Genomic DNA, 27,945 nt, shown 5'->3' on the forward strand with positions numbered 1-27,945 from the left:
TAAAGATGTGTGGTTGTGGGTTGTAAGTAATCACCTAGGCAGATTAACGATGTAACAATATTTTATTGATCACAGCCATGGTAATAAGCAATTTCAGGTAAATGGCCAAAATACAGTTCTCTCAGTCCTCAAATTCCCAATCTGGGATCAGTAGTTCCACTGGCTTCGTATAAGGCCATACTCACTGTCTCCATCCTCTTCCTCCAATCCTTCCACCTAACTCTCCTAAAACATGTCTGTTCTTTCTTCCACTGGGCTCAGTCCCCTCCCAGGTCAGAAGTGATCACACCCTCCCCCTTAAACATTCATTCTTCGCTAAACAATGAAGAATATTCTAGAAGCCTTCATCTGAGACTGCATGTAAGACCCCCTGGGGGGACGGCTCCACTGTGTCTGCAATCTACACACACATAACGAGATTATTGGCTATTGGAACAATGGTTAGATACTTCTGAGATACAGATTAGTGGAATGTTGGACATTTTACAAGTGAATCTAGTGCATATACTGACAAGTCAGCAGAACTATATAAAACATAACAAGTAAATCACTAATAAAACAAAATAATAATATTAACAAAAATGGTGGTCCGTTGCTGGAAAAGTATCATAGTCTTTAGAAAATGGGCAGCTCCTCACAGATATGAACTGAGACATTCGGTATAGTGGAAGAGTGGCACCTAAAACTCTATTTAGATATATCTTATTATATTCTGAAAGAAATAAGTACGCATCTGCAAACTGTCTCTCTCATCAGGGAAAAGAAGATTCATTTCAGGAGCTGATATGATTGGCAGGTTCCTTTTCCGTCTGGGTGCATCACCATCAAATTCCTGATCCATTGAAAGCCTTCTGTGAGGTGCCGAAACTCTGTGGCAATGGTGGAGAAGGTGGCCAGTCAGATATATGGATTCTGGGAATGTCCAGGACATCACAGAATGGTCTCATGTCGCTTTGATCTTTCAAAGTATACAATGTTCCATTTTTTTCGGACTTGCAGCTGGAAAGGTACCACAGGAGTACATCAGACCATTTACCTAGAGAGTATCAAGTAGTGGTTTCAATAGCCTTCTTTGAGCAAGTGCCATTCAGGATAGATCTGTGAGCAATTGTATGCGTTTTCCATTGAAATCACCAGGACCCAAATCCCCTGCTTTCCTCACAACGGCCTCTTTTACATTGGAAAAATGTATGTGACCGATAATGTCCCTTGGACGCTCAGGATCTGAGCCATGATTGCCTAATGTACGGTGCGCCCTGTTGATCTCCAGCTCCTTATCAATAGGGTCACCAAGGATATAATTGAACAATGTCCACAGTGTTGGCCTGATCGCTTGTGCATTGATGATTTCAGGATATTATTGTGATTTTCTTGGTCATCAATGATATTAAAGAGACTGTTTATTTGCTGGCTGTGAAGATCCAGTGTTTCTTTCTCAGCATTTTGATGGCCGCAACTTGTAAGACATCATCCTCTTATCTCTGTACCTTCTCGGTAAGCTGTGATAGGCTAGAAGTGAGGGGACGTATGTCAGTTTTGTACATGGTCTTCAGCCTTTGGTTATTTTGCTCTATCTCTTGTTTAGTAGGGATAGACGCAATATGAAATACAAATCAATTATGGCTTTCCTCATATTAAAATCCCTGTGGCTAGGGGAGTATATTTTCCTGTGCAGCAAGCACTGCTCAGTATGTGGGCTTTGGTGAGAATACAGGCAGATTTGTGGAGATGTTTTCTTGTGAGGCCTACATTAAGAGAGAAGTTGGTGCAGGACTTACAGGCTTGAGCTGTCTGGCATCATGAGGGTTAATACTACTTCTTTTTCCAAGCTGAGATGAGGCAGTAATGGCTCCAGAGCAGGATAATAAGACTTTCGATAAGAAACACTGCATATCAGACATGCTGACGGAGGTGGAGGACCTCAGATTAACCTCCGATCTCGTCTTTCTTTCCCATATCGGACGTCATGTTTAAGGCCGAAAATTGCTTATAATTCCCCCAGGAACACGGCCTGAAGAGAGTGCTCTCATTGCTATGTCCAGGCCATGTCTTTCCTGTTGATTTTCAATACGTCCGAAGGTGGTGTTGATTGGGAGCAGGACTGTGTGATGTAATAACCTTATGTGAGCCCCAGAAACGCGAGTTGTGACACCAATGGAACGGCGCCACAACGGGAGGTGCGTATGAGTGTTTTTATTTTAACAAGGCCAAACATGAGGAATGAGAAGTCGTTGTACCAAGAGAAGTGGAAAACCCCTTTAAGAAGATACAATTTTCGGTTAGAATTTAAATAGGCTTCTCCCCTGTGTGACTTCTCTGAAGTTTATTAAGAGTTGATTTCAGTGTAAAACATTTCCCACATTAAGAACATGAAAATGGCTTCTCGCCTGTGTGAGTACTTTGGTGACTAAGAAGTGAGGATTTCTTCACAAAATATTTCCCACATTCTGAACAGGAAAAAGGCTTCTCCCCTGTGTGAGTTCTCTGGTGCTTACCCAAATCTGATTTCTGTTTAAAACATTTTCCACATTCTGAACATGAAAATGGCTTCTCGTCTGTGTGAGTACTTTGGTGACTAAGAAGTGAGGATTTCTTCACAAAACATTTTCCACATTCTGAACAGGAAAAAGGCTTCTCCCCTGTGTGGGTTCTCTGGTGAATAACAAAATATGATTTCTGGTTAAAACATTTCCCACATTCTGAACATGAAAAAGGCTTCTCCCCTGTGTGGGTTCTCTGGTGGCTATCAAGAATCGCTTTACGGTTAAAACATTTTCCACATTCTGAACAGGAAAAAGGTTTCTCCCCTGTGTGAGTTCTCTGGTGCTTACCCAAATCTGATTTCTGTTTAAAACATTTCCCACATTCTGAACAGGAAAAAGGTTTCTCCCCTGTGTGAGTTCTCTGGTGCGTAACCAAACCTGATTTCTGGTTAAAACATTTTCCACATTCTGAACAGGAAAAAGGCTTCTCCCCTGTGTGAGTTCTCTGGTGATTGACCAAATCAAATTTATGTTTAAAACATTTTCCACATTCTGAACAGGAAAAAGGCTTCTCCCCTGTATGAGTTCTCTGGTGCTTAAGCAAATCTGATTTATAGTTAAAACATTTTCCACATTCTGAACAGGAAAAAGGCCTATCCCCTGTATGAGCTCTCTGGTGATTGACCAAATCAAGTTTCTGTTTAAAACATTTTCCACATTCTGAACAGGAAAAATGCTTCTCCCCTGTATGAGTTCTCTGGTGCTTAAGCAAATCTGATTTCTGGATAAAACATTTCCCACATTCTGAACAGGAAAAAGGCCTCTCCCCTGTGTGAGTTCTCTGGTGATAGACCAAATCTAATTTCTGGTTAAAACATTTCCCACATTCTGAACAGGAAAAAGGCTTCTCCCCTGTGTGGGTTCTCTGGTGGTTATCAAGATGCGCTTTACGGTTAAAACATTTCCCACATTCTGAACAGGAAAAAGGCTTCTCCCCTGTGTGAGTTCTCTGATGTCTGATAAAACTTGATTTCAATGTAAAACATTTTCCACATTCTGAACAAGAAAATGGCTTCTCTCCTGTGTGGGTTTTCTGGTGGTTATCAAGATGCGCTTTCCGGTTAAAACATATCCCACATTCTGAGCATGAAAAAGGCTTCGCCCCGGTGTGAGTTCTCTGATGTCGGATAAACCTTGATTTCTCTGTAAAACATTTTCCACATTCTGAACAAGAAAATGGCTTCTTCTTTGTGTGACTTCTCTGGTGATTAATAAGATTTGATTTTTGATTAAAACATTTCCCACACTTGAAACAAAAAAATCTTTTCTCCGCTGTGTGAATGTTTTGATGCTTAAGAAAACTATTTCCACATTCTGAACGTGAAAATGGCTTCTTTGCTTTAGGAGCAGTTTGTTTTTTAATGCTTATTTTGTGACTTTGATTTTCATTAGTAGTCAGTAATGAATCAGAAGACAGGATGTGTTTCACAGGATCAGATGATTGATCTTTGCTGTGAAGGGATGATGGTAAATCTGGAGAAATGGCAGAAATGGCATTCACTTCAATTGTATCCTGTGGGATCTCAAGATCATCCGATTTAAAAACTGAAGATGTCAGCTGTCCCTCTGATCTCCTGGTACAGTCATCTGCCAAGAATAAAACCAATTATTATGTTTGAATAAAATATTCTTGAAATTTATATTTTTTAACATTTCTACTTAAACTATCTGTAAAAAGGGTAAGTTCTGTAAATATATTGAATTATTTACCAAGACAATGACAGTTCACAGTCTAATAGAAAACCTCATAGCATGAACCAGTGGAGCGTGGTGTTCAACTGTTTGTTCATTCTGCCTCCCAAATATGGAATAAAAAGCCTCCAAACAATGTTATGTAGGTGAAAATAACACCAATAAAAACTTCTACTCATCTCACAAAAAAACAAGTTCCCACTCAGGTCCATAATTTGTCAGTGGAAAAACAGAGATTTTCACATTATTAGTGGCTCAAAGGCTCTTGAAAAGCAACTTTGTTTCTATAAACCAATCCAGCAATATCCGCTCTCCCAAAGTCAGATCTCCCCCTCACTTCTGAGCCTTGCAGGGTGCCCAAACCACATTTATCATCCATGTATTTGGCATTACTATAGTGAGAAGAACCCTCTTCATTAACGGTGTGTGTCTCCCGGAGCACAATCTGGACACTATGTGTTGGGCAATAAAATGGCCAATGTGTAATTTTCACTTTGAAACATCTACTGTGTGCTAATTTTCAGACAGTGACTGTGGAGTCAAAGTAGTGACAACTTCTAAAGATTAATTCATTGAGGGTCATAATTTTCAAAATGGAGTCAATATATGAGAATTTCTACTGCTCTGATTTGCTGACATTTTGTATGGTGTGGTGTGTCCCATATCCTCTGGGACCTGCTCCGGCGACGTCTGCTTCTGTCACCAGGTGCTGTCCTATTTATTCTGCAGGCGGCGCTGGTGATTGAGAAGACGTCGGGACCAAAAGTTCTGGGTGGCGCAGGCTCTGTCCAGCCACTTAGATTAGTTTGCATGGAACCAGTAGTACCATCCAGTCTGGCAGTATGGGTGTGTGTGCTGTCCAGCTGGAGTAACCTGCTCCCTACTTCTGGCAATTGGAAAGCACCGCACCCTACTAAAGCTGGAAGCATATTGCCGGAAGTGGCCAGATCCAGCCTTGTTCTCCTCTGGTTCAGTCCTCTGTGCTCAGCTCCCGGCTTGTGTATTTGGTTCCTGTTGTGACCTCGGCCCGTTTACTGACTATTTTTGCGTATTCTGATTTTGTACTTTCTCTGCCCTCCTGGTTATGGCTACCGGACTATTCTTCTTCCCATCTCACTCCACAGAACAGCAAGTAACACTATGGCGCAAGCCTAGGAGTATCTGTGTAAGTCAAGATCCGTAAGGAAGGATTAAAGGGTGATGGGCAAAACTGTGACTACAAATAATAACACCGACTGAAACGATCAAGCTGAACAGTCTTCTTCAGTAAAAAAAACCTTTAATCTGTAACTGTAACTACTAGGTAGTTAAAGACTCACATAGGTGAGGCCGGCCGATCCAACCCCAAATAAACTATCATACAGAATGAACATGTAAAAAAATATACAACAATAAAAATATATGTTACATTCCCAACACCAACGTATGTATGAAGGGAGAAATCCAACACTAAGCCGGAGTTGTGCTCATTTATGGTGGACCATTGGAGGTATGATGAGTCCTGACCAGAAGAGTAGAGAAAGTATTAGTGCCCCCATTTCAGGAGAGATTGTGCAGTAATCTGAATTCCTTAGGATTGAAAACATAATGGAATTTATGACGTGGAGTGAATACATGAAACCAGGGCTCGAGCCATGCCACCACATCTCCTGCAGGCGGGAATAGATGTATATTACAGCCATCAGCCACGCACAGCTTCTTAGACATATATCATGGCACAGGTGTAATGTTATTTATGCAGTTTTATCCCAATCCTGCTTCAAGTTATTCAGTTTTAAAAGAAATTAAAAAGTCAGAATAAAGGGAAACTTTGTACAGAAATTCACACTTGGCCCTCACTGCACATTTAATATTTGCGATCATAAAAGTGAAGTTTGGCCAGAAAGCCTGGACCTGGTCTTGTAGGAACCATATGAGAACATTCAGCAGCACAGAAGGGAGAGAAGGTAGATTCATCCAATAAGATATCAGGGATCTAGGAAGCCAACAGCATCATCACCCTCCGCTTTCTCTTACAGGCCCATCATAATGTTTTTCTTCAAGTGATTTTCTCACTTGTCAGCACTTTCTACGTACGCTGTCATTTGGCTTTGTAGTTTACAGATCTGGGCAGGTAACGGTCAGCGTCTACTAATCCCAGGGGGTAGGTGGATCCTCCAGGTTGCAAGTTCTCTAGAAAAAGGGTTTTCAATGCCCAAATTTATTTGAACAGTTTTGGGTGGAGAAGAATGTTGTGATCTAGAGGTAAAATGGAGATCACACGATTGTGATACGGCCGGACTACACCACCAATAAAGCAGCCACAGAAGAATCTGTGACTTCTCTGCATTTAGTGGTCACTACTCACCTGGGTAGTCATATGTAGGAATCTCCTCTTTACACCGCTCATCACCCCTCACATATATCTCTGTAGTATTAATATGGGTCAGATCTTCACCCTGAAACAAATATTATAAAAGTCACAGACAGATGGAGAAGTCACATCTATGATCAGCTCTAATCCTGCCATCTCCACCGTTCTCATTACACAAGTATAAAACATATAATCCTGGTGGATAAAACAAGACTGAGCACAAGACCTTCACAGCCATCTACACATCATAGGGGAGATCTCATGACACCTTCTCTCCATCTACCTGATGATCCTGAGGAACATTGGGATCTTCTTGTTTACAGTCATGTGGAAGAAGAGGACGGGGACATCTCTCTGGTGTTGTCCTCTTACTGGATAGATCTGGAGGAAACACATACAGGGACTGAATTCATTCTTTACATACAGATAATTATAGGCCGTGTGTATTTAGTTCTATTACCTGGTGATGTAAGGGGCTGGGGAACCTCCATCATGACGTCCTTGCACAGATCTTTGTGTCCTTCTAAATACTCCCACTCCTCCATGGAGAAATAGACAGCGACATCCTGACACCTTATAGGAACCTGACACATACAATGATACCGTCATCCCCTCGATCCCTCCATAGCGTTACTGTATAATGTCCCAGCATTCCCAGCAGTGTCACCTCTCCAGTCAGCAGCTCAATCATCTTGTAGGTAAGATCTAGGATCTTCTGGTCATTGATGTCCTCATGTATCAGGGGGTGAGGTGGAGGTCCCGTGATTGGGCTCAGGGGTCTTCCCCATCCGTCAGACGCAGGGTCCTGACAGCGCTCACTAGAGGTTTTCTTCACTACTGTGTAATCCTGGTTATGGAGAGACACATTAATAAATCTCACTACAGACATTTCCAGAGTCCTCACCTCTCCAGTTCTGTCCATCTGTTATTCCCATAGATAAGAATGATGTAACGTGAGGTCATCAGAATCTCTCACCTCTCCAGTAAGCCGGAAGAGGATCTCTAGGGTGAGGCGTAATATCTTCTCCGCCATCTTGTCTCTGTCCAGATCCATCTTTTATGGATCAATAAGGAAAATTCTCTTATATAGAAGATCTTCACTGAGAGGATCTGATATTGTAGGGATCTGAATGAGAAGATGAGCCGATGTAACATCATAAAAATCCTGTGTAATAATACAATTACTGGAGATAATAAGGGGAAACATATGAGGAGATTTATTATTTTACAGTGTTTAGTTTTCTTCTTTCTTCCTAGGAGTCAGTAGCTGAATACGTTTCTCATAGACTCATCTTCCATGACGCTAATTCTCAACTCCTTTACCGACACTGAAATCGGCATTAGCAATTCTGCAGGAGATATTCATTACACATGACATGACAAATAACTACTTCATGATGAGGACGACATCTTCATCTTCTACTACTGCTCTAGAAACATATTTGGCCAGAGTCCGTCACTGACTACATCATCAGCGACCGTCTATATGAATGTTTCCCGTCTTCCCCGGAGTGTAATCTTCTATCACGTTAGATCTCATGCCTGATTCACACACAGAAGTTTGAGGCTTTTATAAAAGCTTGTTTGTTTGCACAAACATCGCAGACAGAAATTATTTGATACCAAGGCCTCCATGTACAATGTTTTATGGAGCTTATTTTTGGCCTTAGGCTTTCCAATATTACAAGAAAAAAAGAAGAAATTAAAATGTTTCAAAAGAAAATTGGCACCAACAATTCTTGTAAAAAGAAAAAAAACATGAAAAAAACATAAGACACATTTTGTTATTTTTTAACACGTTAATTTGTTTAAAAAAAATAAAACTCTTTTGGGCACCAGAACATAGATGTACACTGCAGGGATCTCACAGGTGCGGCTGCAATAAAACCCTGGTGGTTGAACCACTTGCTGCTGTCAAAAGCAAATATGGCATCTAAGAAGGTGTGACAGAGTTCGGCCGTATGTCCCTCCTCCCCCAAGTATTTGATAGTATGGGGCTGCCTAGTTACTTTGATACCTAAATGCCTATTAATGGTGTCAGTGCCTGCAATGTATGAAAGTCTATTAGGCCGGGCCAGAGGCAGCACCCAATAAGTTACATTTTAACGCTCCCATACACATTAGACTAAAGTTGCATGAAAACACTGATTCAGGGGGTTTGATCGACTATATAAAGTATTTGGGGGGCTCCCGACAGATGATGTCAGAGCAGAGAAGGATCTGGCATCCTGAATTTCAGAGGCTAATCCATTTGTTTTTCCTGTAGATAATCGTCCACTAGAGGAGTCTGGAGGCGACTCTCTCATACAGACCACAGGAAAGCTGGAATATTCGTGTATGGGGGAGTCTGGAGAGATAGCCGTCTGCCAAATGATCGTTCAGCCAACACTTATCTCATGTGTATGGGGCAGTTAGTATTACACTGACTGGCAGAGATAATACACGGCACTACAGTAGTACAGTGCATCACTTGAGCAATCAGAGGCTTGTATGGTGTATGATCGCACTGAGGAGAGTTGTTTAAAAAAATATTTAACCTGAAAAAAATCTCAGTTTTAGCAACAAGAAATATCTGTCACTAGGGAAACCAGACTCACTGCACAATGTTCGTTAAGTCACGTCCATAATAACCTTCTTATACTCTGTTTTCCTTTACACATCCTCTACACAGTGACGTAGATAGAAATCACAGTGTTACGGATCCGGGTGGTGGAACCTCTGTGCTGCGGTGCAAGGAGGGACCAGAGGGGGGGTAACTAGGTATCAATTCGGACTGAACAAGGTCGTACGGCGGCTCAATCGACTCTGTGACCAGAGAAGGACCGAGCAGAGGGGCCAGGTGCTACTCTGGGCCAGACCTTGTATGAGAGCAGGTGACTCCCATGGGTCAGAAGGCAGGGACTGACCGGTATAGCAGATGGGCACAACAGGCAGGCTGGTGGGTGATCCGGGTAGACGGACTGGCAGACTCGGCAGGTAACAAGCAGGGGCCTCCGGGTAGGCACGGCAGGTAACAAGCAGGAGCCCCCAGGTAGGCACGGCAGGTAACAAGCAGGAGCCTCCAGGTAGGCTGGCTGGTAGGCACGGCAGGTAACAGGCAGGTGCTTCCAGGTAAGCAAGCGGGTTGGCAGGCACGGCAGATAACAAGCAGGAGCCTCTAGGGTAGGCTGGCTGGTAGGCATGGATGGTAACAGGCAGGAGCCTCTAGGTAGGCTGGCTGGTAGGCATGGCAGGTAACAGGCAGGTGCTTCCAGGTAAGCAGGCGGGCAGAGCCCATAGACAGACTGGCGGACTGAACGGAAGACAGACTGCCGGGCTGGAGAGTAGTCAGGCTGGCGAACTGGACTGGTAGTCAGGCTGGCGGGCAGGACTGGTAGTCAGGCTGGCGGGCAGGACTGGTAATCAGGCTGGCGAGCAGGATTGGTAGTCAGGCTGGTGGGCAGGACTTTTAGTCATGCTGGTGAGCAGGACTGGTAGTCAGGCTGCCGGGCAGGACTGGTAGTCAGGCAGGCAGCGGAACCTGAGGGCTGAAGCAGAGGTAAGTACACAGTGCTACAACTTTGCTCGGGCACCTCCATTTTGGAGGAGGTGCCTTATATACGGGAGGTCCTCCGGCCATTAACCGGGGACTCCTTAGGACGGCGTGTGCGGCCTCTTTATGAGGGAGGGAGCATGCGCCTTAAGCACAGTGCCTGGAAAGCTGTGCCTGCAGGCAGCCGCAGCAGTAGGAGCGCCGGAGGATGCCGGGCAGGGAGCGCGGCGGTAAGAGGGACGGCGTCTCTGCCTGTCAGGGAGCAGACACGCCGATACTACACACAGTGACAAAGCAATAGCTGAAATTGAGCCCCACCACCCCGAAGGGAAAAAATAAATAAAAAATATAAAAACCGTGAAGGAAATAATTATTTGATCCCTTGCTGTTTTTGTAAGTTTGCCCACTGACAAAGACATGGACAGTCTATAATTTTAAGGGTAGGTTAAGTGTAACATTGAGAGATAGAATATCCAAAAAAAAAATATCAAGAAAATCACATTGTATAAATTTGATAAATATATTTGCATTTTGCAGAGAGAAATAAGTATTTGATCCCTCTGGCAAACACCACTTAATACTTGGTGGCAAAACCCTTGTTGGCAGCACAGCGGTCAGACGTTTCTTGTACTTGATAATGAGGGTTGCGCACATGTCAGGAGGAGTTTTGGTCCACTCCTCTTTGCAGATCATCTCTAAATCATTCAGATTTTGATTGCTGTCGCTTGGCAACTCAGAGCTTCAACTCCCTCCATAAGTTTTCTAAGGGATTAAGGTCTGGAGACTGGCTAGGCCACTCCATGACCTTACTGTGCTTCTTTTTGAGCAACTCCTTTCTTGCCTTGGCTGTATGTTTTGGGTCATTGTCTTGCTGGAAGAACCAGCCACGATCCATTTTTAATGTCTTGGTGGAGGGAAGGAGGTTGTCACTCAGGATTTTACGATACATGGCTCCATCCATTCCCCCATTGATGCGGTGAAGTAGTCCTGTGCCCTTAGCAGAGAAACACTGCCAAAACATAATGTTTCTACCTCTATGCTTGACAGTGGGGATGGTGTTCTTTGGTCATAGGCAGCATTTCTCTTCCTCCAAACACGGCGAGTTGAGTTAATGCCAAAGAGCTCAATTTTTGTCTCATCTGACTACAGCACCTTCTCCCAATATCTCACAGAATCATCCAGGTGTTCATTGGCAAACTTCAGATGGGCCTGCCCATGTGCCTTCTTGAGCAGGGGGACCTTGCGGGCACTGCAGGATTTTAAACCATTAAGGCGCAATGTGTTACCAATGGTTTTCTTGGTGACTGTAGTTCCTACTGCTTTGAGATCATTAACAAGTTCCCCCCATGTAGTTTTAGGCTGATCTCTCACCTTCCTCATGATCAAGGATAACCCACGAGGGGAGATTTTACATGGTGCCCCAGATCGATGTCGATTGACAGTCATTTTGCATTTCTTCCATTTTGTTACTATTGCACCAACAGTTGTCTCCTTCTCACCCAGCATTTTTCTTATGGTTTTGTAGAACATTCCAGCTTTGTGCAGGTCTATGATCTTCTCCCTGACATCCTTAGAAAGCCCTTTAGTCTTGCTCATATTGGAGAGGTTAGTCTGTCTGATTAATTGAGTCTATGGACAGGAGTCTTTTATACAGGTGACTATGTAAGACAGCCAGTGTCGGACTGGGGTATCTAGGGCCCACAGGGGGAATTGATCCTCGGGGCCCACTCTACAGCTATATGCACATACCTGTTAGCCGTTATCCCTGTTATAGTGGAGCGTCGACTGTAAATAGCAGGCGGCTCCTGCATCTACTGTGCACCACTATAACTAAGGTAGTTGTACAAATAAGGTAGTTTGCATTAAAGGGGTTCCTTGGTTACAGCAAGTTATCACCGATCCATGGGCTTCACAAGATAGGTGATAACTTATTGATCATTTGGGTCCGAACATTGGAAAACGCACCTATCGGAAGAATGGGGAAGTTTTATCCCTGTCAGGACACTTATCCCCATTTTAAAATGCAGCAGCAGGTGGGAAGTCTGACCGCAGCCTTATTCATTCATTTTGGGGCTTCCAGATAAAAACAAGAACAGCACCTGAGAGAATGAATGGATCAGTGGTCAAGTCGCACATGAGCTCCAGTCTAATGGGAATAAAAACTCCACATTCTACCAATTGGTGCAGGTCCCAGTATTCAGACCCCACCAATCAATACTTTATCACTTATCCTGTGGAGAGGTGATTACTTGTTTTCCCCGGAGAACCCCTGTAAGTGCATCTTGCTCCAAGTATTTAATCACTAGTGCAAATAAAGAATCTTCTAATTAATATCAGAAAGAACAAATGACTGCCATACCCAACACAACCCACTATACCAACAGCAATAGTACCACATACAAGGGAGAAATACTGCCACACATTACCAGACCACATATTACCACCACATAGTGACCGAATAATACTACATGCAAGGCAGAAATACAGTGACACCCGTGACCAGACCACATATTACCACCACATAGTGACTGAATAATACCACATACAAGGGAGAAATACCACCACACCGTGACCAGACCAGATATTAACAGCATATAGCATCCAAATAATTCCCCATCATTGCTCTCCCCCCACCTCCTCCATCATTACTTTCTCCCATCTCCATCATTTCTCTCCCCCACCTCCTTCATCATTGCTCTCTCCCACCTTCTCCATCATTTTCATATTGCCATCTTCATTGACATATCTCCCCCCACCTCCTTCATCATTGCCATATCTCCCCGGCACTCCTCCATCATTACCATATCTCCCCCACCTCCTATTTTATTAAATTTTATATTTAATCCAAAATGGAGGCAGTGTTTAGGAAAAATGTACAAAGATTTTACACAAGGGGCAATACAATACATATAAAGTTACACAAAATAATAAGGATTAAAGAAAAAACTTACTATACGATCGCAGAGATGATTCAATATAGCTGGAGGGGAGACCACACACGGTATAGCTGCAGTCCATTTTTCTCCCCGGAAGGGCTCACAGCTCTGGAAGAATAAGCATATTGTTGCTTGGCTGACCCTGTCACTAATAATATGGGCCCCATTATCATCGGAATAAATGGAACTTTAGTTATTCCATATTTTATTTTGGCTCCGAAAATCCTGCAGTTTGCAGGTGGGGAATTGTCTTAGTTAACGAGCTGTGTCCTCCTCAGCTAGATGTAAATTGTCGGAGGTCTGTGTCAGAGGAAAACACACTCACATGCTAATTGGGGTTGTAGCACCTTTCTTTGTGCCAGCATCTGTCCAAGCCACTTCTGCTGTGGTGATAATTAGCATACAGACAGATGGTAGATTATCAGCTCTTATCTCCTGACATATAGTATAGGGGAGGGGGAGAAGAAGAGGGGTCTGGGGGGGAGGGAATTCTTAATATTTTTCTGAAAGGACTAAATACTTATTTCTCACTGCAAAATGCAAATAAATTTATCTAATTTATACTATGTGATTTTCTTTATTTTTTGGGATATTCGATCTCTCAATGTTAAAACTAATCTGCACTTAAAATTATAGATTGTTCATGTCTTTGTCAATGAGAAAACTCAAAAACAGCAAGGGATCAAATACTTATTTCCTTCAATGTATATTTCATATATATAATACAGATCAAAAGTTTGGACACACCTTCTCATTTATAGATTTTTCTGTATTTTCATGACCATGAAAACTGTACATTCACACTGAAGGCATCAAAACTATGAATTAACACATGTGGTATTATATACTTAACAAAAAAGTGTGAAACAACTGAAAATATGTCTTATATTCTAGGTTCTTCAAAGTAGACACCTTTTGCTTTGATGACTGCTTTGCACACTCTTGGCATTCTCTTGATGAGGTTCAAGAGGTAGTCACCGGAAATGGTTTTCACTTCACAGGTGTGCCCTGTCAGGTTTAATAAGTGGGATTTCTTGCCTTATAAATGGGGTTGGGACCATCAGTTGTGTTGTGCAGAAGTCTGGTGGATACACAGCTGATAGTCCTACTGAATAGACTGTTAGAATTTGTATTATGGCAAGAAAAAAGCAGCTAAGTAAAGAAAAACGAGAGGCCATCATTACTTTAAGAAATGAAGGTCATTCAGTCCGAAAAATTGGGAAAACTTTGAAAGTGTCCCCAAGTGCAGTTGCAAAAACCATCAAGCGCTACAAAGAAACTGGCTCACATGAGGACCGCCCCAGGAAAGGAAGACCAAGAGTCACCTCTGCTTCTGAGGATAAGTTTATCCGAGTCACCAGCCTCATAAATCGCAGGTTAACAGCAGCTCAGATTAGAGACCAGGTCAATGCCACACAGTTCTAGCAGCAGACTCATCTCTTCAACAACTGTTAAGAGGAGACTTTGTGCAGTAGGCCTTCATGGTAAAATAGCTGCTAGGAAACCTCTGCTAAGGACAGGCAACAAGCAGAAGAGACTTGTTTGGGCTAAAAAACACAAGGAATGGACATTAGACCAGTGGAAATCTGTGCTTTGGTCTGATGAGTCCAAATTTGAGATCTTTGGTTCCAACCACCGTGTCTTTGTGTGACGCAGAAAAGGTGAACGGATGGACTCTACATGCCTGGTTCCCACCGTGAAGCATGGAGGAGGAGGTGTGTGTAGCATCGGCGTCTCTGCCCCTTGCTAGGCAGAGACGCTGTCCCTCTCACCTCCCCGCTTCGGGCACGGCGTCCTCCAGCGCTTCTCTCCCCGCTGCTTCCTGCACGCGCTCCTTCCCCGGCAGTGTGCTTAGGGCGCGCACGCTCTCCCCCTCTCTTAAAGGGACCGCGCGCGCCGTCCTTAGTAGTCCCCGGCCAATTGCCGTTGGACCTCCCATATATTAGGCACCTCCTCCAAAATGGAGGTGCCTGAGCAATGTTGTTTGCACTGTGTCTCACCTGTGCTTCAGCCCTCAGGTTCCGCTGCTAGCCTGACTTCTCGTCCTGCCTGCCAGCCTGTTACTTGCCTTGTCCGCCAGACCGCTCACCTGGGAGCGTCTACTAGTTACCTGCCTTGTCTGCCAGTCCGCTCACCTGGGAGCGTCCTTCAGTTACCTGCCTGTTACCTGCCTCGTCAGTCAGACCGCTCACCTGGGAGCGTCCACCAGTTACTTGCCTGTTACCTGCCTTGTCTGCCAGACTGCTCACCTGGGAGCGTCCACCAGTTACCTGCCTGTCTCCTGCCTCGTCTGTCAGCCCGCTCACCTGGAGCGGCCACCAGTTACCTGCCTGTTACCTGCTGTCTCCGTCAGCCCGCTCACCTGGGAGCGCCCGCCAGTTACCTGTCAGGTATCCGCCTCACCTGTCTACCCAGAGACTGTCCCGGTCACTTGCCGTGACCACCTGTCTGTCTACCCAGAGACTGTCTCCGTCACTTGCCGTGACCACCTGTCTGTCTACCCAGAGACTGTCCCCGTCACTTGCCGTAACCACCTGCCTGTCTACCCAGAGACTGTCCCTGTCACTTGCTGTGACTACCTGCCTGCCTTCCCTGGGAGTCACCCGCTTCCTTAAAAGGACTCCCCCCTTGTATTGCAGCTCAGAGGTTCCACCTCCCGGACCCGTAACAGTTTGCTCGGGCCATGGAACCCGGTGGCACCCAAGCTCCCTCGCTCTCTGACCTATACCATGAAGTCTCCCGTCAGAGGTCCCAGCAGGAGTCCATCCTGAACCACCTGCGGAATGTCAACTCCCGTTTGGACACACTGACTGCTCCACCAGCAACCACCACTAGTGTCACGACTCGCACCCCGGCAGCGCCACTGCCCACCAATACCATGGCATCCTGCCCCGGACCCCGGCTTTTTGCACCTCCTCGCTTCGGAGGCGACCCCGCTCAAGCTCGGGGCTTCATAAACCAGTGCACCCTGCACTTTGAACTCTTGGCTCACCAGTTTATCTCCGACTGGTCCAAAGTGGCATTCATCATGTCCCATCTCACTGGGGAGGCTGTGGCATGGCTTAACCCCCATGTGGGAGAGAGGGGATCCCCTGGTGTCCGACCTGTCGTCTTTCCTCACTGCTTTTCGGAGAGTCTTCGATGAACCGGGACGAAAGACCTCATCTGCCTCCTCGTTGCTACGTCTCCGTCAAGGGAGTCTCACCGTGGGCCAATATGCCATACGGTTCCGCACCCTCGCTTCTGAGCTTGCCTGGGATAATGAGGCCCTGGTGTCCGTCTTCTGGGAGGGTCTTTCCGGTCGGATTAAAGATGAGCTCGCTGGTCGGGATATTCCTACCACCCTGGATGACCTGGTGTCGCTGGCTACCCGGATTGACATCCGGTTTCAAGAACGCACCAAAGAGACCACCCGTGAGAGAAGGTTTCCCCGCCTAGCTCCTACTTTCCAGAAACCTGTCTCCTCTTCTGTCACTCCCCGGGCGCACTCACCCGAGCCCATGCAGATCGACCAGACCAAGATGGTCAAATCTCGCCAAGAGTCACGCCGAGCCGAGGGGAGCTGCTTCTATTGTGGCAGTAAGGAGCACCTGATTCGTTCCTGCCCGGAGAGGCCGGGAAACTCCAGTGTCTAGGACCGCTCGGAGAGGTCGCCCTAGACAAAAATAAATCCTCTCCAACCCTGACTTTGTCTGTATCTATCTCCTGGGGAGAGAACCGTCACTTTGAACTCGCCCATCTGGATTCTGGATCCGCTGGAAACCTCATCTCCAAGTCCCTGGTTGAGAAATACCGTATTCCCACCTTCTCTGGCTGAACCTTTGTCAGTCGCCTCCGTGGATGGAAGACTCCTTCCGGTGACCATCCTGCTCGCCACGGAACCCATAACCCTGCAGGTGGGAATGCTGCACTCTGAGGTAATCTCCTTCCATGTGTTGCCCGGACTCTCCCACTCCCTATTGCTAGGTCTACCTTGGCTCCAGACACATGAACCCGTGTTGAACTGGCATTCTGGTGAAGTACTCCGGTGGGGGCTGGTCTGCCATAAGACCTGCCTGGTTCCAGTTCGTCCGGTTCGTCCTCCACCTACCCCAGCTAATTTACCCGGTCTTCCGGCTCCTTACTGGCCCTATGCTGACGTCTTTGGTAAAAAGGAAGCAGAGACATTGCCACCTCATAGGCCATATGATTGCCCGATCGACCTGGTACCTGGCGCCACTCCACCCCGTGGGCGTATTTATCCGTTGTCTGCGGCCGAAACCCGGGCCATGTCTGAGTACATAGAGGAGAATCTGGCCAGGAGATTCAACCGGAAGTCTACTTCCCCGGCTGGAGCCGGATTCTTCTTTGTCAAAAAAAAGGATGGCTCGCTACGCCCCTGTATTGACTATAGAGGACTCAATCAGATCACGGTTAAAAATAAATACCCCCTTCCGCTCATCTCTGAGTTATTTGATCGCCTTAAAGGCGCCAGGATCTTTTCCAAGCTGGATCTACGTGGAGCGTATAACCTGGTCCGTATCCGTCAGGGAGACAAGTGGAAAACGGTATTTAATACCCGGGACGGACACTATGAGTACCGTGTGATGCCCTTCGGTCTCTGCAATGCTCCCGCCGTTTTCCAAGAACTGGTCAACGACATCTTCCGTGACCTTCTTTACTCCTGCGTGGTGGTATACCTGGACGACATCTTGGTCTTCTCTCCGCATCTTCCCACACACCGGAGGGATGTTCGTCAGGTCCTGCTGAGGCTCAGGCAGAACCACCTCTATGCTAAATACGAGAAGTGCCTTTTTGAGCAGACCTCTCTTCCATTCCTGGGCTATGTTATCTCCCAGACAGGCTTGCGAATGGATCCTGAGAAGCTCTCTGCTGTCTTAAAGTGGCCCCATTCGGAGGGCTTGAAGGCGATACAGAAATTCCTGGGCTTCGCTAATTACTATCGTCTCTTCATTCCTCACTTCTCGTCTCGGACTGCGCCCATATCTGCGCTCACCCGTAAGGGAGCAAATCCCAAGGTATGGCCACCCGAAGCTAAAGGGGGCCTTCCTTTCCCTGAAGCAAGCCTTCTCCTCTGCCCCTGTGCTGCACCGTCCGGACTGCAGCAAACAGTTCTACCTGGAGGTTGATGCTTCCTCCTCTGGAGCCGGAGCGGTGCTCACCCAAAAGTCTTCATCCGGGAGAATGGTAACCTGCGGCTTTTTCTCCAAAATCTTCTCCTCCTCTGAGCGCAATTACTCCATAGGAGACCGAGAACTGTTAGCCGTTAAATTGGCGCTGGAGGAGTGGCGTTACCTGCTTGAACGGGCTCTATACCCGGTGATCATCTACACGGATCACAAAAACCTGGCATATCTCCAAAATGCCCAGAGACTTAATCCACGGCAGGCCCGGTGGTCTTTGTTTTTTGCCCGCTTCGATTTCATCCTTCATTTCCGCCCGGCGGACAAGAATGTCAAAGCTGATGCCTTGTCCCGATCCTTCCTGTCCTCCGACCAAGAGGAGGAGCCTATGCACATTATCGAACCCTCCAAGGTGATGAATGTGGCCCCCTTGGATTTGACTCGTCTTCCACCTGGCAAGACGTTCGTGGCGCCTCCTGACCGTGAGAAGATTCTTCGCTGGGGTCATTCTTCTAAACTAGCTGGCCATGCCGGCCAAAAAAAGACCTTCCTACTCATTTCCCGGCATTACTGGTGGTCTACCCTGCGTAAGGATGTGGTAGACTTCGTCTCTGCCTGTTCATCTTGTGGCCGCAACAAAGTTCCCAGACACTTACCAGCTGGTCATCTCCTGCCGCTTCCCATACCTGTTGCCCCATGGCAACACATCGCTATGGACTTCATTACCGACCTTCCTGTCTCTGCCGGGTGTACTGTCATTTGGGTGGTCGCGGACCGCTTTTCTAAAATGGCCCACTTCATTCCCCTGCCTGGTCTTCCGTCTGCACATGAGCTGGCTAAGGACTTTATCCGCCATATCTTCCGTCTCCATGGCCTACCCCTCCACATCGTGTCGGATCGAGGGGTTCAGTTCACCTCACGCTTCTGGAGAGCCACATGTAAACTGCTGGACGTCACCCTGGACTTCTCCTCCGCTTACCACCCTCAGTCCAATGGTCAAGTGGAGCGGATCAATCAGATCCTTACAAGCTATCTCCGGCACTTTGTTAATGCCCACCATTCTGATTGGGTGGACCTCCTCCCTTGGGCCGAATTCTCTTACAATAACCACGAGAGCGAATCCTCTTCCAAATCCCCGTTCTTTATTGTCTATGGCCAGCACCCCCGGATTCCGTTTCCCGTCTCCGCCTCTGTGGACAACCCTGCCGCGCAGTCTCTGGTCAGCGAGTTTTCTACCATTTGGGAGAGTACTACTTCCGCACTTCTTCTGTCCTCCGAGCGGATGAAGAGATATGCTGATAAGAGACGTCTGGATCTGCCTCAATTCCGTCCGGGAGACAAGGTTTGGCTCTCCTCCAAATATGTACGGCTCAAGATACCCTCCTACAAGTTAGGTCCTCGCTTCATCGGCCCATTTGAAATCCTTAGGCAAATTAATCCAGTAGCCTACAAATTAAAACTCCCAGCCACCTTAAGGATTCCCAACTCCTTCCACGTATCTCTCCTCAAACCCGTTGTCTTTAACTCTTTTTCCAACAATCCAGGTACTCCCCCTGCTCCGGTTTCCGCTGAAGACGTTTTTGAGGTAGAGAGCATTCTGGCTACCAAGAGGGTAAGAGGAAAGACCTTTTTTCTGGTAGATTGGAAGGGGTTTGGTCCTGAGGAGAGAACTTGGGAACCCAGGGAGAACATCAACGCCCCGCTTCTCCTTGAAAAATTTCTTTCTGTCCCCGTCACTTGCCGTAACCACCTGCCTGTCTACCCAGAGACTGTCCCCATCACCTGCCGTGACCACCTGCCCGTTTACCCAGAGACTGTCCCTGTCACTTGCTGTGGCTACCTGCCTGCCTTCCCTGGGAGTCACCCGCTTCCTTACAAGGACTTCCCCCTTGTATTGCAGCTCAGAGGTTCCACCTCCCGGACCCGTAACAGTGTGATGGTGTGGGGGTGCTTTTCTGGTGACACTGTTGGGGATTTATTCAAAATTGAAGGCATACTGAACCAGCATGGCTACCACAGCATCTTGCAGCGGCGTGCTATTCCATCCGGTTTGCGTTTAGTTGGACCATCATTTATTTTTCAACAGGACAATGACCCCAAACACCTCCAGGCTGTGTAAGGGCTATTTTACCAAGAAGAAGCATATGGCGAAACGGCGTCGTCGGGGCAGATTTCTCTAAACCTCCATCGGCTGTACACTGCCACTAACACTCTATATGTAAGTACTGCACTTGGATTTCATGCCTATGAATAATACAACTCTGTGCACATAGCTTTCCACTAATAGTTTCAGTGAATGCTGATTCTTGTTGCTGCTTTTCATATACTTATATGAGAATTGCACTTGCATCTATATCTACCAATATAGTCAATCTTCTCAAATATGAATAATATAATCCTATACACATAGTTCTCCATTATAACTTTATTTAGTGCTGATTTTTGTTGCTGTTTTTCATATCCTTGATAATTGCACATTGCAATCTTCTCCATATATAGGGAGAGGAATCTCTCTTTCATGCACTTGCACTTTAAGTTTTGATTTGGGGGGATTGGTACTAAATTATTTACAGCACGTTATATCTAGGGAAGAAGTGCAATATTGATATTTTAGATCTTATAGGCATGTGTTGCTAAATAACTACTGTTGCATGTAATTTGAGCCAGTGTGGAGTGTTTTATTGATGACATTTGAAGGCACCTGTTTTTTACTAAGTTTTTAAATTATTGAAATAAAAATTAATTTATTTTAGTGGATTTGCATCTTATCTTGCTTTAAACCGAGATCATATAGCCTGTGTTTGTGTGCCAAATATATTTATTCGGGAGGTATAATTGTTGACCTTATTGATATATACCATATCAATTCAAGTCTGCAACCACATAGACCAAAGGTCTGTATTTCTCACTTACTTATTCCTATCTCACTCATCACTAGGAAATTGTTCTCCTGTGCGCCCATGTAGCTCAGTATGAGGGCTCCCACACAGTATGATGGCCCCCACAGACCCACACTGTATGATGTCCCCCACAGCCCTTCACTTAATATGATGCCCCCACAATTCCTGACATTTAAAAAAAAAACACAAACTACTCAACCAACTGTAATATGAAGCCTATAGTACTGAGACTCCATACTACAGGTGTGATAGTGACGCCATTGTGCCTGCAGTGCACGGAGTCTCAGACTCACAGGTAAAGGCTGAATGGTGGATCGGGGAGCTTTCGACTCCCTGATTCACTATTCTATTCAATGCCATCACCATCAATTCAAGGGCACCATAGCGGTCACGTGGGCTGCCACTATGGATGATTCGCCCCTGCCTATCCAACTATTGAGAGGTAAATATCTCATTGGTCCCGGGTTCATTAGAATCGGCCCCAAGAATGGGGCTAAGTGAGTGTCTCTTAGAAGCCCTAGTTTGCCCTTATATAGATATAGAAATATATATAAAAATACACTGATACATTAAATAGGACCAGATATGTATCAAGGTATAAAGGAAAGGGTATGGTGCTCATATATGTATATACACACAGACACACACATACAGTAGGGAAAATAAGTATTTGATACACTGCCGATTTTGAAAATTTTCCCACCTACAAAGAATGGAGAGGTCTGTAATTTTTACCGCATGTTCACTTCAACTGTGAGAGGCAGTACCTTGGAAAAAAAACAGAAAATCACATTGTATGATTTGTACATAATTGATTTGCATTTTATTGCATGAAATAAGTATTTGATACAATAGAAAAACAGAACTTAATATTTGGTCCAGAAACCTTTGTTACAGTTACAGAGGTCAGACGTTTCCTGTAGTTCTTGACCAGGTTTGCATACACTGCGCAGGGATTTTGGCCCTCTCCTCCATACAGATCTTCTCCAGATCATTCAGGTTTCGGGGCTGTTGTTGGGCAACATTGAATTTCAGCTCCCTCCAAAGATTTTCTCTTGGGTTCAGGTCTGGAGACTGGCTAGGCCACACCAGGACCTTGAAATGCTTCTTACAGAGTCACTCCTTAGTTGTCCTGGCTGTGTGTTTAGGATCATTGTCATGCTGGAAGACCCAGCCACGAACAATCTTCAATATTCTTACTGAGGAAGCTCAAGACTGGGTTAATGACGGCAGTTAATTTATAGGGACCAATGAACCTAGGTCCCAGCTTCCAGGAAGGGACTTTCAACTTAATATTCCTGGTAGACAAGCACACAAAGTTAATCACATTCAGGTTCAGACCTGGCAAGTGTTTTTTGTCAGCCATGAGTTTATACCTGTCTCCCATGATCTTTAAACTACTCAGCACCCCCCGCCACATAAGAGCTACGAAGAAAACCGTTCCTCCTCAGGAACTCCCGAAGTTCCTCCCCCACTAAAGGTGCCAAACTGTGGATGGTAACCGTATGCACCAAAGAACAGTGACCTGCCAGAGGATACTTGGAAGATGATTATTAATTGCAAATTCTAACATCAGTAAGTAGGATGCCCAATCCTCCTGATTTTTGGCGACAAAACACCTGAGGTAGGTCTACAAACTCTGATTGACGCGCTCGGTCATGGGGTGGAAGGCAGAGGAAAAAAACAGCTGCACCCCCCAGTCGAGAACAGAATGCTTTCCAGAACTTGGAAACAAACTGGGTCCCCCTATCTGATACCACATCGGAGAGAACCCCATGAAGCTTCACAATCTCATTTATAAACACCCGAGCAAGTGTCTTAGCATTTGGAAGTGCAGGTAATGCGACAAAGTGAACCATTTTACTGAACCTATCTACAACCACAAAGACCACTGTTTTACCTGCAGAAACCGGGAGGTCAGTAATAAAATCCATGGACAAGTGTGTCCATGACCTGGTAGGGATAGGTAGTTGAAGAAAAGTACCAGATTGCAAAATAAGAGGAGGGGGGTATACATACCAAAATTTTTTGGAAACCAACAGCTACAAATTCCCTTCTTCGGTGGGAGAGCCACTATCCTCTCCCTCTGACGAAGGGAATACCAAAAGGCCAATACATCAGGCTGAGAAGGAATTGTTCGACTGATGGTGAATTTATACAGCAGGCTAAGGAAATGAGAGAGAGGTCTAAACGAAGGGGATACCCTGATTGGGTTTTGAGAAGGGCGCACCAGTTTGCTTTAAAACAAAATAGAGAAAATCTGCTCTCTCCAAGAACAAAAGACGATAATGAAAAAGAAAAAGAACTTATTAGGTTGATTGCGACATACGATAATGGTGCCCCACAAGCAAGGGTCATTATAGAAAAATATTCGGGAATTCTACCATAGACGAGGATTTGAAAAAAGTTGTTGGTACAAAACAACAAATCACGTTTCATAGAAACAAAACGATTGGAGACAGGGTTGTCAAAAGTCATTTTGTGCAATCTAAAAAGGACAAGTCTTGGTTATCAGGGAGACCGAATGGCTGCTACAATTGCAACGGATGTGTGGCCTGTCCGAATGTTAAGACTACAAAAACCTTTATGAGTAACGTTACTGGATTGTCCTTTGATATTAGAAGTTTTATTAATTGCAGAACAAAATTTTTGATATATAAAGCAACATGTATTTGCAAAAAGGAGTAAATGTGGCGCCCCTGCTGCGCATTGGAGCCACAGATCCCAGTGGGGTGCATGGACGGATTTCTCCACAAGAGGCCCTCACAGCATGCACACACCTCCACCCTACCACCTCAGACCACCAGAGGGAGCCCGGATAGGGACGGATATATATGGAGGGTGGAGTTAGGCAGGGAGAACAAGGTCTATCAGGGAACAGATCACAGCACAGTCTGCTCAGAGAACAGAGTTCCTGCTCACAGGCAGAGAGGGACAGAGTTCTCAGTTCAGTTCCTGCAGGAGTCAGCTCAGTTAAGAGTGATTAGACTGCAGTGGAGCTCAGGTTAGTGAGCTTAAGGTGTGCCGACACCATAAGAGCGGTGAAGAAGCAGTGAGCTTCCTGCTAGTGTGTAGCATAGTGAGGGCCCCAAGTAGGCCGAAGGCAAGTGGAAGGAGAGTAACATAGGGGGCAGAGGAGCTTTACCTGCTCACCCCAAGCACATATACCGGACACCGGGTCCACGTCTGCAGGGATTCCTTACACCCAGCAGAGACAACCGGAACCCCTGGAAGACTTCAGATCCCAGGATCACCCAAGAGCTGATACGTACCAGAGCCAGGAGTCACGGAGGCCCTGCAAGCAGGGAGAGTGATCTCCAACCAAAAGCCCTACCACAAGGTCAGCCGGTGCAGGACAGAAACCAAGTTAGGCCTAGCTCCAAGCAGGTCAGAGACTTACTAAACAAAGGCAAGAAACAGGAGGCCCTACACCCGCTCACTGGGTAGAGTCCTGATATGCACCCTTCACCCTACAGCGCCCCGGATCGTGCCTGAAACACCACCAGTAAAGGTACTGAAGTGAACTGCGTGCCTATTCTTGCTCTGAACCTGCTGGGTCCCCTCTGTCCTGCATCCCTACCTCTACGCTGCCCTGAGGCCCTGCTCCACCTGTGGGGAGCTATACCATCTAAGCTGCCTGAACACCGGACTCAGAGGACTGCCGCAGCGCTGGTGATCCTCACCAGACACCACTGGTGGCGTCATGAACATTTATAACCCCAACTTAAATTACCCTTTTTAAGAGATATCCCAGGGTACGGGCCCAGGAGCCGAGTACCGCAACATCCCCAAGACCAGGCAACAAGGCCCGGGAGCCGAGTACGTCCCCATCCCATGGGCGCGTCTGTAAACAGGGAAGACCATATGAGAAATGAGGAGAAGAATAGGAGAGCATCTAAATGATATTGCAAACAATAAAGACACCCATTGCTAAACATGTAAATTTCGTGCACGGGGGAGATCCGAAAGTTACATCATTTACGGGAATTGATTGCATGAAAGTGAATAGTAGGGGAGGGGACATGGACAGAATCCTACAGCAAAAAGAAGCAAGATGGATTTTCCGGTTGAACACCATGGCCCCTAAGGGGCTCAATGACCAACTTGGCTATAGCTGTTTTATCTGAAAGGAGTATCTCCTGATCCCCACCTCCACCAAACAAAATCCTCCCCTTCCTTTCACCCCGTTTGATCATGGAGGGTCCCATTACATGAGCCTGTCAAAATCAGATTTTTGAGCCTTTAAAATCTTGAGTGCCTTCAAAAGAAGGTGATGTTTATATCCTTAAGGATTATATACCCTTAGGAAGAAGGGAAATTTATGGATAGATAAATAATATATGACATTGTGGGCAACAGGTTGCTTAAAGAGTGCCTTCAGAATGAAATATGTATATTCAAATTATGTCTGATGAAGTTTGTATTTAAAGCTGCCATCCTACCCCAAGTAGGAAGGAGCATCATGTGCGATTTGGATTGATGGTCACTATGGCAGTGGTAATCATTCAGAAATAATACGGTATATATGGGGACATGTGACCATATGTGGTCGGCCATGTGACTGAGGCGTTTAGGGTGCCACGTGACCGAAGCGTTGTGGAGTCCACGGCCACATGTTGTAACATATGGCTGAGTGTAGATGGCTGTAAAAATGGGGCTGTATTGCGTGATCGTGGCATGCCGGGCGGCCAGAAATTATGTGATCGGTTATGTCACGTGGTCGCGGTGCGATCGGGTGAGACCCAGCCGTGTCATGTGATTGTGAGACTCTGCGCTGCAGGAAATGACATGTTTTGAAAGAGTGGGAATACATATAAGGTGGTCAAAATGGAATGAATCTGATGAGAGCACTATTATGGGATAATGTATTTGAAAAAGCAATGGGTTTGATAGAGATAAACCCGGGAATCATAGCAACCAAAGTATAACAGAGATATAAGCCCCGCCCAGGAAGTGACATAGGACTCCCTGGAAAGGAGGGAGAGTAAACCTATTTACATACAGGAAGTGAGTGTGTGGGATTAGATTATCTCCTCATACATTTTTTGGAAAAATAGTGGAGGCAGCACTCTGCACCATTGTAATCAACACTCGCCATTGTGAGCCTCATTGAATTTTTTGTTTTACTCACTTTGACACTATATTGGCACAGAGTCACCTTCTCTCTTTGCATGAATTGTGTTGTGCCTTCCCCAAAATGCTAAACATACTCCCCTGATGAATTCTCCGTAAGGAGAAAGAAACGCGTCGGAAGGGTTTTTGTGGGATATGTTAGAAGGTACACAAGGGTACTGCCCGTGTCGGGGTGGGAACTAAACCCAGGTTCATGACAGGGGGGGGCATCAGTCCTCATAAAAAGATCGACAGACAGAAAATCCTGGATGGTGTCTACATGCAAAATAGGTGAGAACCACATATTTTCTTTCTATATTGCACAATAGCACTTTAGATTATGATTAATGTTAACAGTCAGGACTGGATATATTAATTCGGAGACAGTATCCTGTAAATATCTGTAATGAGTCTTTTTGAGTCCTGAGGTTAATAGGGGTTATGTTGATTCAGTAATGGATATATAGGATATAAAGTTTTATAGGTATAAGTGAAGGTTATGTTATAAGAGAATCCTCTCTGATGTGAGTTCTCCTTTCGTTTAGGAATTGAAGAACAGGTCCTAATAAAATGTCCCTTTTTCCCAGAAAAAAAAAATACGCCTTTATTCTTGCAAATCTCCGGGGAAATGATGATGTAAAGGCACCCCCTAACTGCATGGGTTCTGCTACCTCCCCCAGTACTGGTTCACCTCCAGACCGCTCCCCCGGCAGAGGCACATAAACCCGACAAGAAGGTCCCGTAGCAGGTGGTCTCACCCGTCTATACCGACACCTCCCTATTACAGACTGAGGTGCATGTGTCTAACAACCATGACACATGCAGCCGCGGCGGCACTAACATAGATGCCGAGCACGCCGCAAATACTGGGCGAGCACCCGAGCGTGCTCACCGAAAGGGTTAACAATACATGCTGGCTCATCACTAATGAGAACAATACGTTTCCTCCCTTCCTGTCTCCATAGTTGGGTCGTATGTATCTATTACAGGAAACAGAACAAAACCTTATGATTCTTATAAAGGGGCAACAGAAGACCCCAAAAGAGCCTCCGTGCTGAAGGGGTTAATGCCCCCTGCGCCCAGTAATGGGGGTCTCCACATACCTCCACCTGCAGAGCCGCCACCACATATATGGCTGTTGTGTGCGCACAGGACCTGTGATGAGGTCACAGGAGGGGAGGAGTCAGGGGTCACATGATCAGGGGCCTCAGTGGATGCAGGACTCTGCTGTGCTGGTTGTCATGGTGCTGGATGAGCTGAAGTTTATGTGTGGGGTCAGGAGGGGTTTACAGTGTGGATGTAGCAGAGCCGCGCGTGTACGAGGTGTACGGAGCAGAGCTGTGTGTGTACGAGGTGTACGGAGCAGAGCCGCGTGTGTACGAGGTGTACGAGGCGTACGGAGCGGAGCCGCACGTGTACGAGGTGTACGGAGTGGAGTTGCACGTGTACGAGGCGTACGGAGCGGAGCCGCGTGTGTACGAGGCGTACGGAGCGGAGCCGCGCGCGTACGAGGCGCACGGAGCCGAGCCGCGCGCGCACGAGGCGTACGGTGCGGAGCAGGAAATGTTTGGACTACTGCTTTGTGCAGGGCAAGCAAAGATTTTTTACGTACACTAATATGGACAGAAGGCAGGCTCTGACCCCTGAAACAGCGGGGAAAATAGACCAGTGCTAAAAAAAAAGAAGAAAATCTGCACACAATGCTACTTCTTTGTGTGCAGGAAAAATATTGCTTTGCCTCTGACTAGAGCTGT

The 27,945-nt window shown here is 46.0% G+C and overlaps 2 protein-coding genes across 2 annotated transcripts in view; one reads left to right on the forward strand and one right to left on the reverse strand.

Annotated features, from left to right (window-relative positions):
* LOC141171879 (uncharacterized) overlaps positions 1-27,945 on the forward strand; it is a 307,194-nt gene that overhangs the window by 61,689 nt on the left and 217,560 nt on the right. The gene's annotated exons all lie outside the window — the stretch shown is intronic.
* Positions 78-27,361, reverse strand: LOC141171870 (uncharacterized). Its single transcript, XM_073655501.1, has 8 exons — positions 27,295-27,361; positions 13,072-13,164; positions 7,565-7,714; positions 7,256-7,435; positions 7,049-7,172; positions 6,872-6,969; positions 6,583-6,673; positions 78-4,130 (listed from the first exon to the last, which is right to left on the reverse strand). The coding sequence occupies exons 3-8, from the start codon at positions 7,640-7,642 to the stop codon at positions 2,362-2,364; spliced, it is 2,340 nt and encodes a 779-aa protein (XP_073511602.1). The 5' UTR covers positions 7,643-7,714; positions 13,072-13,164; positions 27,295-27,361; the 3' UTR covers positions 78-2,361.

This window comes from Phyllobates terribilis, unplaced genomic scaffold (genome assembly GCF_046119375.1).
Source record: "Phyllobates terribilis strain yellow unplaced genomic scaffold, ASM4611937v1 Scaffold_12__6_contigs__length_324123572, whole genome shotgun sequence".
In the NCBI taxonomy this organism is placed as follows: domain Eukaryota; kingdom Metazoa; phylum Chordata; class Amphibia; order Anura; family Dendrobatidae; genus Phyllobates; species Phyllobates terribilis.

What these genes read in the sequence shown, in the direction of transcription:
- LOC141171870 (XM_073655501.1), bottom strand. Translation starts at nt 7,642, where the DNA reads ATGGATCTGGACAGAGACAAGATGGCGGAGAAGATATTACGCCTCACC. An exon ending in CCAGCCCCTTACATCACCAG is followed by an intron (nt 6,970 to 7,048) that starts GTAATAGAACTA and finishes TGTTTCCTCCAG; the next exon opens with ATCTATCCAGTAAGAGGACA. An exon ending in TCCTACATATGACTACCCAG is followed by an intron (nt 4,131 to 6,582) that starts GTGAGTAGTGAC and finishes TATTCTTGGCAG; the next exon opens with ATGACTGTACCAGGAGATCA.